Source organism: Sciurus carolinensis, chromosome 6 (genome assembly GCF_902686445.1).
Source record: "Sciurus carolinensis chromosome 6, mSciCar1.2, whole genome shotgun sequence".
In the NCBI taxonomy this organism is placed as follows: domain Eukaryota; kingdom Metazoa; phylum Chordata; class Mammalia; order Rodentia; family Sciuridae; genus Sciurus; species Sciurus carolinensis.
Window position 1 is genome coordinate 31,725,476 of NC_062218.1, and position 21,004 is coordinate 31,746,479.

The 21,004-nt window shown below is 32.6% G+C and overlaps 1 protein-coding gene across 2 annotated transcripts in view; it reads left to right on the forward strand.

The window, feature by feature from the left end:
* Positions 1-21,004, forward strand: part of Nipbl (NIPBL cohesin loading factor) — a 182,800-nt gene that overhangs the window by 65,572 nt on the left and 96,224 nt on the right. For both annotated transcript variants that reach the window (XM_047556377.1, XM_047556376.1), the window contains exons 2-4: positions 12,819-12,961; positions 16,939-17,104; positions 19,306-19,433. In XM_047556377.1, coding sequence (XP_047412333.1) covers positions 12,898-12,961; positions 16,939-17,104; positions 19,306-19,433 — 358 coding nt within the window. In that variant the 5' untranslated portion in view covers positions 12,819-12,897. The remainder of the gene's footprint in view (positions 1-12,818; positions 12,962-16,938; positions 17,105-19,305; positions 19,434-21,004) is intronic.

Consider the following 21,004-nt stretch of genomic DNA (forward strand, 5'->3'; position numbering starts at 1 on the left):
AAGACATAATTTCATTTTTCTTTATGACTGAATAAAACTCCATACTGTATATATGCCAAATTTTCTTTATCCATTCATTCATTGATGGACACCTATGCTGGTTCCATAGTTTGTTGTGCATAGTGCTACTGTAAACCTGGTTATGCATGTATTATGATAGTATTTTTACTTTAATTCTTTAGGATAGATACTGAGGAGTGGTATGACTAGGTCATGTGGTGGTTCCATTCCTAGTTTTTTTAGGTTCCTTCATACTGATTTCCATAGTGGTTGTACTAATTTACAATCCACCAGCAGTATAAAAAGTGTTCCTTTTTCTTCACATCCTCTCCACCATTTATTATTGTTTGTATTCTTGATGACTGCCATTCTGACTGGTGTGAGATGAAATCTCAGTGTAGTTTTGATTTGCATTTCCATAATTGCTAATGAACATTTTTCATTTATTTGTTGTCCATTTGTATTTCTTCTTTTAAGAAGTATCTGTTTAATTCATTTGCCCTTTTATTAATTGGGTTGTTTGATTTTTTTTAGTGTTAAGTTTTTTGGGTTCTCTATGTATTCTGGATGTTAATCCTCTGTCAGAGGAGTATCTGGCATAGATTTTCTCCCATTCTGTAAATTCTCTCTTCATATTCCTAATTGTTTGCTTTGCTGTGCAGAAGCTTTTTAATTTGATGCTGCCCCATTTATTAACTCTCGGCATTATTTCTTGGGCTTTAGGGGTCCTGTTAATTCTCCAGACATTTCACGAAGAAATTATACCAATACCAGACAACTTGCTTGTCCATAAAATTGAACAGAAGGGAATGCTTCCCAACTCATTTCATGAAATGAACATCATCTCTTACCAGAGGTACCAAAAGAAAAGAACCAATTAGAGGCCAATAGCTCATGAATAAGGATGGAAAATTTTTTTAAACAAAATATTAACTAAGTTCAGCCATATATGAAATAGATAATACATGATTACTTAGTAGGATTTATTTCTGAAAGTTGCTTTAACATTTCCAAATCAAGCCTTGTAATTCACCTGTTGACAAACTGAAATGAAGGGAAATGATTATCTCACAAGATGCAGAAAAAGCATTTGATAGAATCCAACATCCATTCAGACAACATTATCTTTTATGGAGAAAATCCAGTGGATGTACAAAACAAATACCAGAATTAATTTTTGAGGCTAGTAAGTTTTCAATAATAAGATTAATATACAATATTTAATTATATGTTTGCATGCTAGCATTGAAAAGTTGGAAATCAAAATTTTTTCCAATTTCATTTGCATCAGAAATTTGAAATACTTAGGAATTTGCCAAAAGAGTGAAAGCAGCATAGACTGAAAACTAGAAAACATTGCTGGGAAAATAAACAAAATCTACTTAAGTAGAGAGATATACATTGTAGATCAGAAGATTCTGTTATTAAGATGTCACTTCTACCCATGTTGACATATAGGCTGTATACTATACTTATCATAATCCAAGCAATTTTTTATATAAATATGAAAAAAACTACCTGAACAGTTTTGAACTGGGGAGAACAAGTATGAACCGACTGTACCTAATTGCAAGACTCATTACAAAGTGATAGTTATCAAGACAGTGTGGTATTTGTGACCAAGATAGAAAAATTGATTTATTGATCAGAGTAAAGGGTCAAAAGTAGACCTACTTACATATGGTAACTGATGTTTTACAACAGTATGAAGTCCATTTGGTGTAGGGAGGACTTGTTTATTTGGCAGTTGTGTATATGAATGTACTACACAGGCAAGATAATCAGAGTTGGAACATGTGAAAGATCAACAAAAAAATAGGAACAGGAAGATGGGACTAACTAGAGGAATTTGAAAAGGATTCAGGAATAGCCAGTATAGTCCAAGGAAAAACTAGAATATTATTGTTCTGGAGTACAAGTAAAGAATTATTTAAAGAAGAGAGGGTAATTGTGTTGAATGCTAGGTCTATCTGTGTCATCACTATGGTGAGACACTTGGTGGAATGATGAGAATGAAAGTACACATGATGTAGGTTCAAGAAAAAGTAGACAACAGAAGGAATTATGCTGTGAAAAGCAGCAGAAATGTTAAGCAGTCATTGGAGGGGTCAAGACAGTTTTTTTTTGTTGTTTTTGTTGGTAGTAGATATAGATATTTTATGCAGATTGGAATGATTCAATAAGGGAAATGGTACAGGAGAGAGAAGAGTTGATCATAAGTGTCTCTGGATGGGTTACAGCCCAGTAGACCAGGATGCAGATGATGCATAAATGATCTTTGATTTTTTGCTTATCTTCTGTATATAGCCTTTCACAGTTGCTCTCTCAGGTACTTTAATTAATGATCTTACCTGTTTAAACAGCTGGATGAATTTCCTAAATTATCTGAGAACCATATTCACACCATTTGTTCTTATGCTAAGTTGTCTTGAAAAATGAAATGGTTAAACCAGTGGCTCCCAAGTTCAAAGCCAGCCTCAGTAACTTAATGAGGCCGTAAGCAACTCAGCAAGACCCTGTCTCTAAATAAAACATGGAAAAAGGATGGGGGATATGGCTCAGTAGTAAAGCGCCCCAGGGTTCAGTCCCCAGCACCAAAAAAAAAAGTTCATAAGGAGTGTGTCACATAAGAGGATAAAAAGTCCAAGTAGCCAGTTTCTTGAACAGACTCTTAGGGTAGCCAAATTTCAGATGATTAACAGAACCAAAATAGCTAAGACTATTACATATTTTTATAATTTAATGTTAATGTAGAAGTCTTATATTCAGTTTTCTTATAGATTATATGCTTCTAAAGTGTGTATTTAAGCAAAAAGTTACATACTTCAAGATCTCTTGCTTTCTAATGATGTTGAATAATCAATTCAAATTAATCTGTGCTGCCCTCAAGTGTACAGGTAAAAGAAGAAAACGATAATTTTTAAGTTTCCCATTCATTTCCAGGGGTTGAAAGTGTGCCCTCTTGTGGACTATTCAGTAATTTCCACATAAAAATGTTTTCTCTTAAAGATTAAAATTGTGTATTATCAAAATTGTTTTGCTCCAAAGTTAAGACCTAGATCTTAATGGTATAAAAGCCTAAACCTCTTTAGAAAGAAATAAAATAGTCATTTGCTTTTGCATTTCTACTACCATTGTCAGGAAACAGTTTATAAGACAGTTTCAACCTTTGTTAAGGGCTTAGAGACAGTCTGTCTCTTTTGCAGTCTTAAAGAAGGCACAAAAACTTATTTTGGCATGTGTAGTGGACTAGGAACCCAAATTATAGTAACACTTGAACATTTTCTCCCGTGGACTCTGTAAAAATTTTTAATTAAATCCCAGGGTTTAGGACATTTTTTTTCCTCATGCAGCTTGTACTTTTGCATATTTTGGTGTGATTAGACTTTGTGTAACTACTATTTAGACCTAACTGTATAATCAGCTGGGACTATTTAAAGTGATGTGAAGCTGTGTTAAAGTCAGTTCATATAAAATGCATGTGAAATTAATTTGATTAAAACAAGGACGAAAACTGATTGTGGAAATACATAACTAAAGTTTTAGTAATTGTTTTGTTTCTCAGCAAAAATGCATATTCTTTACACTGTTTTTGAAAAGCCCTAAATCTCAACCTGATTTACTCATTAGTAAGTTTTCTACATATAGTAGTACTCAGAAATGTGAATATATTCTGTTATATATATGCATTACAATTATTTATATCATGATACAGCTACATTGTTGAGGCACATATATGTTATCCAGCATGGTGGCTGCAGCAAGCCCAAGGTTGCAAAAAAACAAAGGATGTGTCCTAAGAGAGCTTTAGAACTTTGTTTTATTTTATAATTTTTCTTATTTAGTGGAGATAATTTGGAATTTTAGAAGAGCAGAAATATTTTAAAGGAAGTGAGAATTTTCATAGTGCAGCTGAATAGAAACTGTTTGTTTTGGAGCTAGAGTTTGGGGAAGATTCTTTCAGAAGTGTCTTAAACAGAATGTGAAAAATCTGTTCTTGAATACAGACAAGGAAAAGGTATCTGAAGATAACTTGACTAGAGGTAAAGTATTCTGGTGCAGAGGTGCCACTCTAGGGAGTAACTGTGACCTATATAAAAAAGTAAGTAGTACAACATGGATTTATTTATCTACTTAACCTGTATAGCTTTTGAGGACTTATATCCCACATATTTCCCAAAAGAATTTGAGGCAGTTTATAATGTTAAATGTAATATAAACTGAAACAATAAAAAGAGACTTAAGCCTCCCCACACACACCAAAAAATGTAACCCAACAAGGAAGAATATAGGAGCTATATATTCTACCTATATGAAATTTGAGTTTATTTAAAATAATAATATGATCACATGGGTGACAACACAATCTAAAGAACACTGAACTGGAAATCCAAACATTTGTGTCATAGCTAAGTCAGTTATTGACGCCGAGTCCATGAAAAAGCATTTAGCTTCTGTGAAGAACTTTTACTGCTTTCTGTACCTTTCATTGACTAATGTTTCTGTCATAACAGTGCAGGTGTATCTTGATTTTCTTCAGATATGCCTGAGAATATAAAATTAGGGATAGAAGCACCTGAGTTCAAATCCCAGCTCTAATAGATATTACCTGTTTATCATCAATTTATTTAGACTCTGAAACAATTTTTACATGAGGTAATCTTCATAACCTGTCATGGACAGGATAAAGGAAAGTTTTATGTTTATTGTAACTAACACATAAAAAGTGGGAAAAAAAAATCCCTCCCCCAACATTACCTCACCTCTTGTGTCAGTTATTACAGGTTGAGTATCCCTTATGGAAAATGCTTGGGACTAGAATTGTTTGTGATTTCACATTTTTTTTTTCTTTTTATTGTAAACAAATGGGATACATGTTGTTTCTCTGTCTGTACATGGCGTAAAGGCATACCATTTGTGTGATTTCACATTTTTTTAATTGTTATCAACTTTCTGAGGATCACTTCCATAATTATAGTTCTAACCACTTTTGTAAGTTCCTGAATTTCCAGCTTCCTTCTTAAGACATCTCCAACTAAACGTTACATTAACATTTTAATCTGAACAAGTCCAAAATTGGACAATCATGGTATGTCGGTACTGCAGTATTCTTCTAACAGAAATTTCTACTTCCATTCTCTCTTTGCTACCACTCCATCTTCCTTACACTATTACTAGTATTAACTTGAGAGATTAAGTTTGCTTGGCATTAACATTACATAACAAACTCTCTTGTGGGCTCCTCATCACCTTACTGCTTTGGTCAAAGTATTTATTATTCCTTAGCACATCACCTTCATATAGTTAATGCTCAATATATGTTTGATAATTATTTAAACATCACAGAAATCTATGTATAGATAGCAGCTGTTTAAAGATGAATGTTTTTCATTTATATTAGTATGTATCAGTACTTTTCTGAATCATAAATACTTTATTATTAGAAAAGGCCAAGCAAAGACTTTTGTATTACCTAGACTATCATTTGTATTAAAATATTGTAAACAAAAATGAACTTATGCTTTAATATTAATATTAAATTAATTAATATTAATTAATTTTTCCAGTTAGCAATATGCCTTTGATATTTTTTCATGAATTTTAAGAATCTTTACCATTGTTTTTATTTTCAATAAATTTGATTCAAATTAGGGGAGGAATTAAAGTAAGGAGTAATCCCAATAAAATAATTGGTTCAGTTTTTGATTTAATGATTCTTTTCTTTTTTCTCTCTCTGGAATATGTATTTAGAACATTCTCATAGCCAAACTCAAAATTTGAATTACAGAGGATGTTTTCATCTTGTGAATTATGATAGTTTGCTTGCTTAGCATAGTGTCTGTGACGCACTGGCACAAAATAAGTATTATTGGATACATTCTTATAAAGGACTAATTATTACAGAAACAGTGAATTGTGTGCCATTTATAACTCAAAGGATACTTGTATGGGTTTGGATGAACTATTCATCTAACTTAGTATGACATTTTAAACTGTTAACTATTAAGCATCTTAGTTACAGGACAGTGCTTTGATTATGTCAAAGAAAAGATGAAGCTGATTTTTCTAGAGAGCAACATATAGTTTAAAGGAATTTCAATTGTTAAATTACTAAGACAGATTGAATATCTGTCAGGTACTAAGATGGGTTGCTATGGGAAAGGTATCAAATTGATACCTTACATTTTTCTCATCGTTGTATTCAAAAATGGAGGAAATAAGGGGCTTGTGCTTTTTAAGATTTATTTGTTTAAAATGTCACTGTCAATTTTGAGAAGGTTTGTACTTAACTTAAAAAGTACTAGAATGTTTACTTACTTATCATAATCTTTTATCTAAAACTAATTTCTTCAAAGTGAATTTTATTTAATGCCCCATAGCCCAGATCAAGAAGTTGTTAAGAGTACTTAAGGTGCTGTAGAAATATAAGCCATATGTTAAGTGTGGTTATAAAGTAAGAAGTCTGACTCATTAAAACCATGTCACCTTACTTTATAGCCATATGGTATTTTTTACTGAATAATATTCATTTAAACTTGACATCCATTAATATTGGAAAAGAATGAGGCAGATATATATATATGAAAGATTTATAAGGTAACATACATTATATAAGCAAGATGAGGAAAAGTACTATATACACACACACATAAACTCATTTCATCCTCACAGCAAAATTAGAAATAATAATAATTACCTGCTTCTTATTTCATAAATGAGGAAACTGAGATACATAGATATTAAGTAGTTTGTTCACGATTACATAATAAGGAAGAGCTTCAAACCCATACAACCTGATTTCTTTCCTTTTTGGTTGTTGATTTTGACTGTATTGATGTGTACAGCATGGGCTGGTGATGTAGCTTAGTGGTAGAGTGCCTTACCTGGCATGTGTAAGGCCCTGCATTTTGATTGTACGGCATGTTTGGTGCATAGTAGTCTTTCATGGGCTATAAAATTATCTATTATACCAATAATGTTAAACTAATAATACCATTAAACATTTTAGTTATATACATTATCCATGTGTCAGATAGCCTGGGTTTGACTCCTGCAGTATGACATTAGGCAAATTTCTTAGCTTTTCTGTACATTAGATTCCTCTTGAAATAAAACTGTGGACTAGTACCTGAGTGTCCTATTAAGATCAAATGAAAGTACTTAAAGTGTTTATAACAATTTTTATTACATAGTAGATACTTAATAAACATCAGTGATTTCTACCAGTTTTTCACAGTGTTGCAGCAATATCTATGTATGCGTTTTTTATATTTATTCTAATTAGTTGTACACGACAGTGAAATGCATTTATACATTTTGATAGATCATACATAAATAGATTGTAATCTCATTTTGTTTTTTAATATATATTAATTGTAGATGGACACACCTTTTATTTATATATTTATTTTTATACGTGACAGAATGCATTTATGAATTTTGATAAAACATACATAAATGACACATAATTTCTCATTTTTCTGATTGTACATGTTGTAGGATCACATCAATCCCACAGTCATTTATGTACATGAGGTAATGTTTCACTCTCATTCCTACCCCCAAACACTTTCCCCTCCCTTCACTTCCCTCTACCTACTATAAAGTACCTCTATTCTTCACTAGCACCCCCCTTTATTAACACCTTTTATTTATTTTTATATGGTGCTGAGGATTGAACCCAGTGCCTCATATGTGCTAGGCAAGTGCTCTACCACTTAGCCACAACCCCACCCTATATATGTGTTTTCTAGCATGTATTTGATTTTTTTTATATTTCAAAAGTGAAATTGTTGAGATAAGACTTACATACTTTTTATAAAGACTTTGCTATAGAATATAAAGTAGTACTCCAGAAAAGTTTATCTGCTATCAGGTATTTTATTCTAAATCTATCACAACTTGAATATTATTTTAAAGTCTACCAGTACTGTTTTATTTACATTTGTTTTCATGAGGTAATCATAAATTTTGAGTGAAATTGAATGAACAAAAAATTAGAATCTTTAAAAAAGTATTGGTAAGTGCTTAGAAATTCCGTTCAGACTCATCATAATATGCTAATTGGGAATTCACTATAATATCTTCCCCTCATTAAGCATTTTTTAATTAAACAACAGCCATCCTTAAGATTAATTTTTAAAGGATTTCTTTTTATTTTATTTTTGTATTAGTTCTTTTAGTTATACATGATAGCAGAATGTATTTTGACATATGTAGAGAATAACTTCTCATTTTCTGGTTGTACATGATGTAGAATTACATGGATCGTGTAATATATATGCACATAGAATAGTAATGTCTGATTTATTCTACTATCTTTCCTATTCCCATTCCCCCTCCCTTCCTTTCATTCCTTTTTGTCTAATCCAGAGTACTTCTATTTTTCCGTAACCCCCATCCTTATTGTGAATTAGCATCCTATATTGGAGAAAACATTCAGCCTTTGGTTTTTTGGGATTGACTTTTTCACTTGGCATGATATATTCTCCAGCTCCATCCATTTACTGGCAGATGCCACAATTTCATTCTTCTTTAAGGCTGAGTCATATTCCGTAGTGTACATATACCACATTTTCTTTATCCATTCATCTGTTGAAGGACACCTACGTTGGTTCCATAATTTACCTGTTGTGAATTGAGCTACTGTAAACATGGATGTGGCTGTGTCACTGTAGTATGCTGATTTTAAGTCCTTTGAGTATAAACTGAGGAGTGGGATAACTGGATCAAATGGTGGTTCCATTCCAAGTTTTCTGAGGAATCTCCATACTGCTTTCCAGAGTGGTTGTACCAGTTTGCAGTCCCACCAGTAATATATGAGTGTACCTTTTTCCCCATATCCTCACCAACATTTATTGTTGCTTGTAGATAATTGCTATTCCAACTGGAGTGAAATGGAATCTCCCTGTAGTTTTTATCTTGGGTTTTTCTAACTGCTAGAGATGTTGGACATTTTTCATCTATTTGTTGACCGAGATAAATGCTCTGTTTGAGGTATAGGTGGAACGATTTTCTCCCATTCTTTTGTTTGATTTAGTTCTTAGTATTATACCAGGGCATTTCTACTTTTTATGGGCAACATTTATTTCTGCTACCTTATCATTTAAGTACATGTAGATGGACAAGCCTAAAACTATGATTTGTAAGACTGGTGAAATATACACTGGAATGTGTAGTAATTTGTAATAGGTCTTTCAGAAATAGGGATTAAGACCCCTTTCTCCTAATCTACCTGTCCTCTGTTCTGCCAAATCTGTTTTCCATAGATCAGAAACACTTAACTTTCTGGATCACTAAGAATGTGCTCATTAGTATGTCAGATTACTTGCATTATTTTACTTCATTGTTATCACCACTTGGGTGGTGAGCTACCTTCCTCATTCTTTGATTTCTTCAAATCAGTAGCTTTCAAACCACATTTACCTACCTGCACAAATTCAAAAGGCAGTTTACCTAAAGTCACAAAATAATGTCCAAGGTACCTTTATGTTTCTTTTCCCTTCATCTCTCTCAGTGTTAATCTTAAACCACTTAATTTATTTTATAATCTACTAATTGGTTACCATTTAGTTTGTAAAGCACTACCTTAAAGTGGCAGGGGTTTTTATTTGTTTGTTTGTTTGTTTTGTTTTTGTACTAGGGATTGAACCCAGAGGCACTACGCTTAACCACTGAGCCATATCCCTAGCCTTTACTATTATTATTATTATTTTTGTTTTGAGACAGGGTCTTGCTAAGTTGCTGAGACTGACTTTGAATTTGAATCCTCCTGCCCTCAGCCTCCTAAGCTGCCACCGTGCCCAGCTTACAGTGGCAGTTCTTAAGCCTCCATTAAAATGTTCTTTACCATTTAGTTACCATTTCCTTCTGGGCACATGATTCTCCAAAGACAATGACTTTCAGCTTCAGTTTCATAAAAACCAATGTACTTTCATAGGCCAACCAAACATTATCTATTACAGAGCCAAAAATGCTTTATCTAGTTAGCGGTATATGCCTTCATTTTTAGAATTCTAGGAATACTTTCTTCTTGAACTCTTGTCACCTTCTAACATAAGGTACAGCATTTCCACAGATTATTCATAGTAACTAAAATCTCTGGCTATAGCTAAAAGTGTAAGTCCATTTCTACCATATGTCTCTACTGTTCTTCAAACTCTTGGATTCCAGTGAAATTATCATAGTTGAACAGTGAGGTATAAGCTTTTTGTCAGTAATCATCTCCTCAGTATACAGTTAAAACCCTTTAAACCAAGCACATATTGTTGCTCCCTTCCACTTTTCCCTATCCGGTTTTGAGTTGATATAGTATTCAGATACCTTGTTACATGACTAAGAATAGCACAATCCTGTGGTTGAGTTTACTAATCTTCCAGTTCACATGTGGTGACTAATTATATAAGTCATTTTTAAGCTAAAAGCCCTAGCCTGGGGTTGAATCTGCTTTAAGTGTTACTCATCTGGGACTTAGGGAAATAGAATGAAGTCAGGTAGCCCCCAATAGAATCCTGTAGCATATAATTCTTTTTAAGTTCCTATCCCCTAGGTTAAATAACTAAACACTATTATTTGTTACTTAATCAGCTTGAATATAGCAGTTTACATGTACAGCCATGAGCTATATATGAGTAATAAGGTATTTGTTTTTGTAGTACTGGGAATTGAATCCAGGGGCTCTCTATCACTGAGCTGTGGCTCCCAGCCCTTTTCATTTTTAAATTTTTAGACTAAGTTGCTGAGACCTTGAACTTGGAATTCTTCCTGCACATCCCTAGTAGCTGGGATTATAGTTACTTGCTGTTAAATGTTAAAATGTTAACTTGCACCACTACTTGTAATAAGGTATTTAGTGATGTTCTGTAAATAATTTACATTCAGTGATTTCTTTCCATGAATACTGCTAGAAATTTTCCTATTAGCATAAAGTTACAAAAAAGTTGCTGTATTTTGATGACCTCTATCAGGAGTTTTTAAATTCCAACCTAGTTTTTAAAGTATTTGATGTGAATGCTAAATAAATTCCAGTGTTGGATTACATTTCCTTACTGATTCTTAAAAACCAAATTAATAATTTCAAAGAACAAAGTCCCAAGTGTGGCAAAAGGACAAATAGAGGATAAGCAGTAGTAATTATCTTTCCTATACTATTTCCCATGCCATTTCCTTTCATTGAGCTTCTACTAGCAAATTTTATGTAAAGAATGTACATATAAAGGTCATTAAACTAGAAAGAAAAAAAAAGGAAATAATTACCAAAAAGGATAGTTTTTACCTCTAGAAGGAAGTGGTGTGCTATCCTCCTGGATGATGAGTCTATGGGTGTTAACTTTATAACTGGTGAACTATCATATATATATATATATTTTGTACATTTGTCAATATAGCATATAAATATAAAAATGCTTGAAGAAAAATTCTTCATATAAGCTACCTGTATATGTCTACGTTTTGAAAAAATAATTTGCATTTAGTTACATTAAGATGTAGAATAAGGGAAATTATAAGTGCTGTCCTTTGACTGTTTTGAAGCTTACAACTTAAAAAACTTAGAGGTTCTCAAAAGTGCAAGTGCGATGCCAAAAAGAGAAACATTTAAACTAGAAACAATTCAGTTTTCTATTTTAGCCTGTTGTCTCAGTCAGCATAGAGTATACTTCTTTTGCTGATTCTTTTATAATTTAAGAAAAGCGTATTTTTGATCAGTGTGCTCATTATTAAAATGTTATATTATCCACTTACCAAAAAAATTATACAAAAATTGTTAAAGGAAAAATAAATGTTTTATAAGCCACATGCTGAAACTAAGTTTAGAAAGATTGGAGCAGAATAATGGGCAAGATGTTCAGCATTTTTACAGCTTATCTTTATGTAGATATAGAGAGAAAGACAGAGATGCATACCCCCAACAGAGAATGACACCGTGAAACCAATGAAGTCATTTGTATGAGAACATCATATTAACATTACATTAACATTATAAAATGTTAACTTGTGCTTCTGTTCTTTATGTGATTGCATATTGATTATATAATTGATCTTTATAAGTAGCATGTAGTGATAATTGGAAAAACAAGGTAAGTACATGAAAATTAATCTTGGAAGAATGAAATATGACAAGTTTCAAAGATGTCACAAAGGAATATAAAATTATCAGGAAATATTAGGCAATAAATGTCATGGTAGATTAAGTTAAGGTGACTTTGGGGGTAAATCTGAGGTTTCATGAAGTAGCAAGAACTGTCCCTGGATTTTGAAGAATTAACAGGAGTTGGAGTGACATAGGGATATGGACTTCCCAGGCAGTAAGAATGTCTTTAAGGAAGTATATACAAATGGGAAAGTACAAAGTAGATAAAGGATAATCTGATTAGATAAGCTTGGTCAGAGAGTATGGTTTATATAGGGGAGTGGCAAGTAAAATTTTTATTGTGTTTATAGTGTGGAAAGAATATAGTGCTTGTCAAGGTGGTTAAATGAGCACATATTCCTCTCTAGCAATACAGTATAGTGGTTAAGAAACAGACTCTGTAGCCATATTGCTTGAGTTGTAATTCTGGCTTCACTAGTAATTTAAACTGTTTATAAGTAAATTTCCTCATCAGCCAAATGCAAAAAATAATAGTACATACTTTACAGGGTGGTTGTTAGACCTAAGTAACTCAATATATGTAGAATGAATGGTAAATGAATAATGACTTACTGTTGTATAGATAGAAAAAATGTAAGTAGAAAATTTTACTTTTTATATTAAGCATTAACCTAGTGTTAATATATTTGACATATTTCTACAAATAATTATTTTTTTTGTGTTGCAGTGTTTGGGAAATGGGAAGTAATGACAGCTGGCACCTGAACTAAGTACTTTTATAATCAACACCATTCCAGAACTTCAGGATGAATGGGGATATGCCCCATGTCCCCATAACTACTCTTGCGGGGATTGCTAGTCTAACAGACCGTAAGTTTGGTTAATTATCTAATTTAAGTTCTAATGTGTGTTAACATTGATTTTTATAAAACTATTACAAAAATTATCTTTAATTTTATAAGTAACAAAAAAATTAAGATTTTTACACTTTAATGACATAATTATTTGCATACATGTGGAACTAGCAAAATTAGTGTTGTCACCTAATTATAGGTACAACCTTAACTTCTGTTTCCTCTTATGGACCCATTTAGAAATGATAGCATGTGATGATAAAAGATCTTACACAGTAAAGGGATGAATGCAAAAGAGAAGATGACAGAAAACTTTTAAGAAATGCCCAAACTGAAGAAACGCAGGTTTGCAAATAAGAATTAATGTGGATGTTTAAAAAATTTACAGAAACAGTAACTGAAACTGCCCTTCATAGAAGAAAATTGAACAGTCCACCTCACCTAATTTCTTAAAGATGTTTGTTTTGAATTTCACATTGAATAATCTCTTGAAGTTTGTTATAGATAACAGCAACCTAGTTTACTCTGAACACTGAAATTTAACAAACATTGTCAATGTCTTGAGACTTATTTAATGTTACACAGATTTTTAAGGATTCATTCTTTTTTGTAGGCACCTCTCACTGTTCTTTGCCCTTGGGTAATGGTGCAAAATCTACCCACAGTGTTGGTCCCTATGTCATCCTACCTGTTTAAATATAGGGGAAGAAGAAATGGTAGAGGGAAGGGTAGAGAGAACATGGCATACTTTTCTATGTATAGCATTATTCAAGGTATGGAGCTTTATAATAAAACTATGAGAAAGCCAAGAAATACAATTTGGTTTTAGTGTGGTAAAATAGGTAATAGACTACACCTTTGAGCTTAGGAAACTATCATGACTGGTTTGTAACATCTGAATTAACAAGAAAGTAGCTGGTTGGATTAGCTTAACCCAGGTAAGAAAACTTTTGTAAACTGGGTGTGATTTTTGTTATTACTTTGTTGTAGATAAGGCATAAACTCTTGGTATGTAAAACTAGATATACTGGCTGAAATTTCCTTTTGTTTTTTTCTCCCCATTATCTGTGATGTACTTCATATTTTAAAGTTTGTCTTCCCACTGAGCCCCCATTTACTAAGTAATAAATAGAGTTTTTTATTTTTGTTTTTCTTAATAAAAACCTATTAAATTACTTGGGATTGAGCAATAGAATAATTATACTGTAGTGTTGTTTAGATATTAAGCCAAAGACAGAGACATCCGACGTTTTAGTTTTCTTAACCTTTAGTTTACACAAATGAACAGATTTTCATTAGATGAAGAGATTTTAAATAACTGAATTTAAATTTCTATAAAACATTGATGTTGTTTTGTTTATTAGAATAAAATGAAGAAGAAAGTTTAGAAATTTATAACTTAGACCAGAAATCCTTAGATATCCTTATCATCCAGAACATTACGCTGTGAATGTTCTCCTGCTAATGTGAGCTATTTGGTTTTGTATATTCTTAAGCTTTAAAAAATATATTACATGCATGTCTAATGAAGAATCAGTTATTGTTTGGTTTGTCAGAATACTAGTGATTTTGATAAGTCATGTAATCAAGAGTAAATACAGTTATTGCCTTGTAAGTTGCCTTACCTTTTTGGCTAGTAATTTGTTAGGTTAATAAAATGTTAAGAAATTAAAGTCTAACATGAATATTAAGGACCTGAATTTCATTCTTTTTTTTTTTTTTTTTATTGTGAACAAATGGGACACATGTTCTTTCTCTGTTTGTACATAGAGTAAAGGCATACCATTTGTGTAATCATACGTTTACATAGGGTGATGTTGGTTGATTCATTCTGTTATTTTTTTCCCCTTCCCCCCACCCCTCCCATCCCTCTTTTCCCTCAATACAGTCCTTCCTTCCCCCATTCTTGCCCCCCTCCCTAACCCTCACTCTAACCCTAAAACTAACCCCTCCCACACCCCATTATGTATCATCATCCACTTATCAGCGAGATCATTTGTCCTTTGGTTTTGTGAGATTGGCTTATCTCACTTAGCATGATATTCTCCAATTTCGTCCATTTGCTTGCAAATGCCATAATTTTATCATTCTTTATGGCTGAGTAATATTCCATTGTATATATATGCCACAGTTTCTTTATCCATTCATCAACTGAAGGGCATCTAGGTTGGTTCCACAATCTGGCTATGGTGAATTGAGCAGCAATGAACATTGATGTGGCTGTATCTCTGTAGTATGCTGATTTTAAGTCCTTTGGGTATAGGCCAAGGAGTGGGATAGCTGGGTCAAATGGTAGTTCCATTCCAAGTTTTTTAAGGAATCTCCATACTGCCTTCCAGAGTGGTTGCACTAATTTGCAACCCCACCAGCAATGTATGAGTGTACCTTTTTCCCCACTTCCTCTCCAACACCTGTTGTTGCTTGTGTTCTTGATAATCGCCATTCTGATTGGGGTGAGATGGAATCTTAGGGTGGTTTTGATTTGCATTTCTTTTATTACTAGAGATGTTGAACATTTTTCCATATGTTTGTTGATTGTTTGTAGGTCTTCTGTGAAGTGTCTGTTCATTTCCTTAGACCATTTGTCGATTGGATTATTTGTAGTCTTGGTGTTGAGTTTTTTGAGTTCTTTATAGATTCTGGAGATTAGTGCTCTATCTGAAGAATGATTGGCAAAGATTTTCTCCCACTCTGTAGGCTCTTTCTTCACATTGCTGATAGTTTCCTTTGCTGAGAGAAAGCTTTTTAGTTTGAATCTATCCCAGTTGTTGATTCTTGCTTTTATTTCTTGTGCTATGGGAGTCCTGTTGAGAAAGTCTGGTCCTAAGCCGACATGTTGAAGATCTGGACCTACTTTTTCTTCTATAAGATGCAGGGTCTCTGGTCTGATTCCGAGGTCCTTAATCCATTTTGAGTTTAGTTTTGTGCACGGTGAGAGATATGGGTTTATTTTCATTTTGTTGCATATGGATTTCCAATTTTCCCAGCACCATTTATTGAAGAGGCTATCTTTTCTCCATTGCATATTTTTGGCCCCTTTGTCTAGTATGAGGAAATTATATTTGTTTGGGTTTGTGTCCGTGTCCTCTATTCTGTACCATTGATCTACCTGTCTATTTTGGTACCAATACCATGCCTTTTTTGTTACTATTGCTTTGTAGTACAGTTGAAGTTCAGGTATTGCAATACCCCCTGCTTCATTTTTCCTGCGAAGGATTGCTTTAGCAATTCTGGGTTTCTTATTCTTCCAGATGAATTTCATGATTGCTTGTTCTACTTCTGTAAGGTACATCGTTGGGATTTTAATTGGAATTGCATTGAATCTGTATAGCACTTTTGGTAGTATGGCCATTTTGACAATATTAATTCTGCCTATCCAGGAACATGGGAGATCTTTCCATCTTCTAAGGTGTTCCTTAATTTCTTTCTTTAGTGTTCTGTAGTTCTCATTGTAGAGATCTTTCACCTCTTTTGTGAGATTGATTCCCAAGTATTTTATTTTTTTCGAGGCTATTGTGAATGGAGTAGTTTTCCTAACTTCTCTTTCTGAAGATTCATCACTTATGTATAAAAATGCATTGGATTTATGAGCATTGATCTTGTATCCTGCTACTTTACTGAATTCACTTATGAGTTCTAAGAGTTTTCTGGTGGAATTTCCTGGTTCCTCTAAGTATATAATCATATCATCAGCAAATAGGGATAGTTTGAGTTCTTCTTTTCCAATTCATATCCCTTTAATTTCTTTGGTCTGTCTAATTGCTCTGGCTAGAGTTTTGAATTTCATTCTTAGTAATATAATCTATAATGGTCCAAATGATGTTTTGAGGGCGTTTCTGGGATTGATTGAGGTTTGTTGAGGAAAGGAACAACACTTTAATATTTTGTCACATTGATGTTTATAACTTATTTCTAATACCTAAATGTATGTAAACACTAAAGAGACTTATTCCAGTCATTCAATTTCTGATAATTTGATTTTATTCCAAACAGTCCTGAACCAGCTGCCTCTTCCATCTCCTTTACCTGCTACAACTACGAAGAGCCTTCTCTTTAATGCACGAATAGCAGAAGAGGTGAACTGCCTTTTGGCCTGTAGGGATGACAATTTGGTTTCACAGCTTGTCCATAGCCTCAATCAGGTATCAACAGATCACATGTAAGTATGGTTCATTTTACTTCTAAAATAAAGTAAAAAGTTGAACTTACTAAGAGAATTTGTATTCCTTTTTTTATTTGTTATTTTTTTAAATTTTAGATGCACACAGCGTATTTTTAAAATACATTAATATTCATACACAGCATTCTGTGATGAGATATTAATGAGATTTAAATAGGCCATACTTACTTTATGACAGTAGTTTTGACCCATGCATTTCTATGGAGATCTTTTCAACTATTTGAAATTATCTTGGAATCCATCAGCTGTGCAGAGATCTAAATTTACTCATAAAACTATCTCATTTTTTTCCTCTTATTGCTAAAGTAGTTAAAATTTCACAGACACTGAGTATACTACTAGGTTTATTTGGAGTAGACCTAACGTGTCTTTCATGAGAAGTGTGATATGAACTCAAGGGCTGTGTTAGCTTTCCACCTGTGACCAGAATACCTGAGGAAATCAAAGGAGGTAAAAAAATTTGGGCTCACAGTTTCAGAGGTTTCTGTCCATGGTTGTATGGCCTCATCACTATGGGTCCCTGGTGAAGCAGAACATCAAGGCAGGGAACCTTGATGAAAAAAAACAGCACTTCTCGCCCTCTAGTGGCCAGGAAGCAAAGAAGGAACTGGGAAAAGACATACACTTCCAAGGCAGACTGCCAGTGACCTACTTCCTCCAACTAGGCTACCTCCTACAGTTTCTTACCCCCAGACCCCCATAATAATCCATTCAATTATGAACCCACCTGTGGATTAGTCCACTGATGAGGTCTGAGCCCTCATGATCTAAACACTTCCCAAAACCACACCTGAACATTGCTGTATTTGTGACCCACCCTTCAACTCTTAAGTGTTTGGGGAACCTTTTAGGTCCAAACCATAGCAAAGACTAACTACATGAAAGTCTGCAGAAGAATTTGAGACTTTTTTTTTTTTTAAGAATTTACTATAGCATCCAAACATGGATATGTATTCTTATGCAGGAGACTTTTTAAGATAAAATTTATTTAAATTATATGTATATATTTCTTTAAATGTATTTTTTACTTTAAAAGCAGTGTATACTTACCATATCTTAACAATACAAAAATATATTAAACATTAAAATTTCCCATTCTTATCCCTTCATATCCTATTATATAGTAGTACTCATGTAATCTTCCTTTCTTTATTATTTTTTTTAAATTTCAAGATTTATTACTCAGAGGAATGAAGATAAAGCACATTATATTGCAGAGGTTTCTGTTATTTGGTGCAGTGCATATTTTGGCGCCATTTTTAAAGTTGATGTCTCTAAGATGAAATATTTCCTAAATGAATATTCTGGTAAACTGAGAAATGATTGGTTAAAAATCAGAAGTAGGATACTAATATGTTGTCACTCCAGAAATTTTATAATGTCTAAATATTTTATCACTTTTATGCCTGTACCTGATTGTGCAACAGTTTTTAGCAAATATTTAAAGAAGGGGAAATAGCACATATATAATTAGGATTTATTTTGTGGAGAGCCCGTTTAAGATATTTATTATCAGACACCATCTTTATAGGTCCTTATTATTGGATCCAATGAGTATAGGAACATGTAGAAAACATTCTCTATATTTTGTTTTATCATCACCTTCTGTAGTTGTGAATTTAATTTGTTACTTGGAAGTTTATTGAAAACTGCTACTGTATGTAACCATTTGTTTGTTCCCCACCCTGTGTACACACACCATGAGTTTATTCAATAAGATACTATAAAATTTCATAACCTTTACATCTTGTCTTAGTGGGCATGGCAACACTATTTCATTTTAGGAATATGTCCCAGAAAGCTAGACTCATTCATATAAGGGAGAAAAAAAAATATCCCAAGCCCAAATATCACTTCTCCATTCTTTCATTCTTTTGAGTAGTTTAGAATATACTTACTTATTTTCTTATTTTAAAACTAATGTGAGCATTCTTAAATAAGGCCATAGTTTCATAAAATAATGTTTGGGACTTTTTCCCCCCATGTAAAATAAATAGAAAAAGTTGTCCTTAGAAAAACACCTGTTGTTTTCAGTAAGTCTGTTTCTTCCAGGGGTAGCATCTTTGAAAATCCCTGCTTTTGTATATTCTCAAATCATTCATTTTTATCCCATAAGCCGTCTTAAATCAATTGCTATTGATCTCTTCTTAATAAATCAATATTTATTTTTTCAATGCCAGAGAGTTGAAAGATAACCTTGGCAGTGATGATCCTGAAGGCGATATACCAGTCTTATTGCAGGCGGTCCTGGCAAGGAGTCCTAATGTTTTCAGGGAGAAAAGCATGCAGAACAGATATGTACAAAGTGGTGAGGTTCTTAATTATTTTATTTTATTTTATTTTATGGGTTCCACGTAGAACTTGTTTTATACATAATTTGTAGAATTTGTTTTATACATAAGTAAATACAAATACTTTCTCTAACAAGCTGGCTTATCACCTAGTAATGCCTGTTTGCACCTTAAATCAAGCCAAGAACAGAAAGGAAACAAATTGATAATATTCTTGTGTTTTAATGTGTAACTAAATTTCTTGAGAATTAGAACTTTAAGAGTATTTTTGATTGGTGTTTGGGAATGTATTAGTTTATTCAGTGAGCTTTAGAAATCTTTTTAGATCATAGAGTTGACTTGAAAGAACTCTACATCAAATAATAAAAATATTGTGAAGTTTTTGAACACACAATATATGTATAAATGAGTATACCAAGTATTAGGTTTACTACTGATTGTGATTATGTTCATCTAGTAATTGATTTAATTGCCTTGTTAATTTAACAACAGAAAATTTGTTTATAGTAAATATTGTTAAAGAAAAATAAATTTATAATAAGTTACAAAAATCATAAAAAATATTATATCCAACACACACAAACACATATTTATCTATTTCATTTTATTTTATTTATTTATTTTTGGTACCAGGGATTGAACCCAGGGGTGCTTAACCACTGAGCCACATCCGCAGGCCTTTTTATTTACTTGAATAATACCTTTGAATTAAAAACATTGTTATGTTCCAGAGCTTATTGAATCTGGCAAGTTCAAGTGCTTGCTTGACTCTCAAGACTACAGTAGTCTGGGAGGGAATAGTTTAGACAATTCTGTAAGGTCCAACCTACTTAATGAGTAGTTGTATATATGAATATTGCCAGATTTATTCTGGTTTACTTTTTCTATAGCATCTCTGTAAAGCTTTCCATTCGGTTTCCTAGTTCTGTGTATGTTTTCATAGTATTGCTTATTAATTTTATTCATTTAGGTGTGAGTTATATTTTCAAAGCAATTACTTAGTTACCATCTATTCCCTAGAATGCAACTGTGGAAATAACTCTGCTCAGCTTACCTTTCAGCAAGTTTGGAATGGGTGTACAGGCAAGGGCTGTGTACTAATAAGCTAGATTACAGTAGTAGTACTTTATGGAAGAATGATAATATTGAAAGAATATAGAGATAGTTGATTGGAAGAAAGATTAATAGGAGTATTAAGTGTTACAGAATATCAGTAAATATAATATTGGCTAAAGAAAGTTATCCAAAACTGTTAATACTACATTTTTATGATCTATATGTTTGAGTATTTAATTTGGGTAATACTCACTTTAATAAAAAGTGGTAGATCATTCACTTTTCAGTCAGATATTTTGTTTTATGCTATATATGCTTGTTTTTTAAATCCAAAATGTTGTTTAATTTCTACATATCCCAGGTTTTAAAAACATAAACTAGCATTTAAAAATTAACTGATTAATTGTATGTTGTGTTTTTTTAAAAGGCATTTTCCTGGTGATATGATTTAAAAATTTAAAAGGTTATTTTTTGATTGATAAATGTAAAAATGAGTCACACATGAAAAAAATTTAATAATACCCAGGCTACT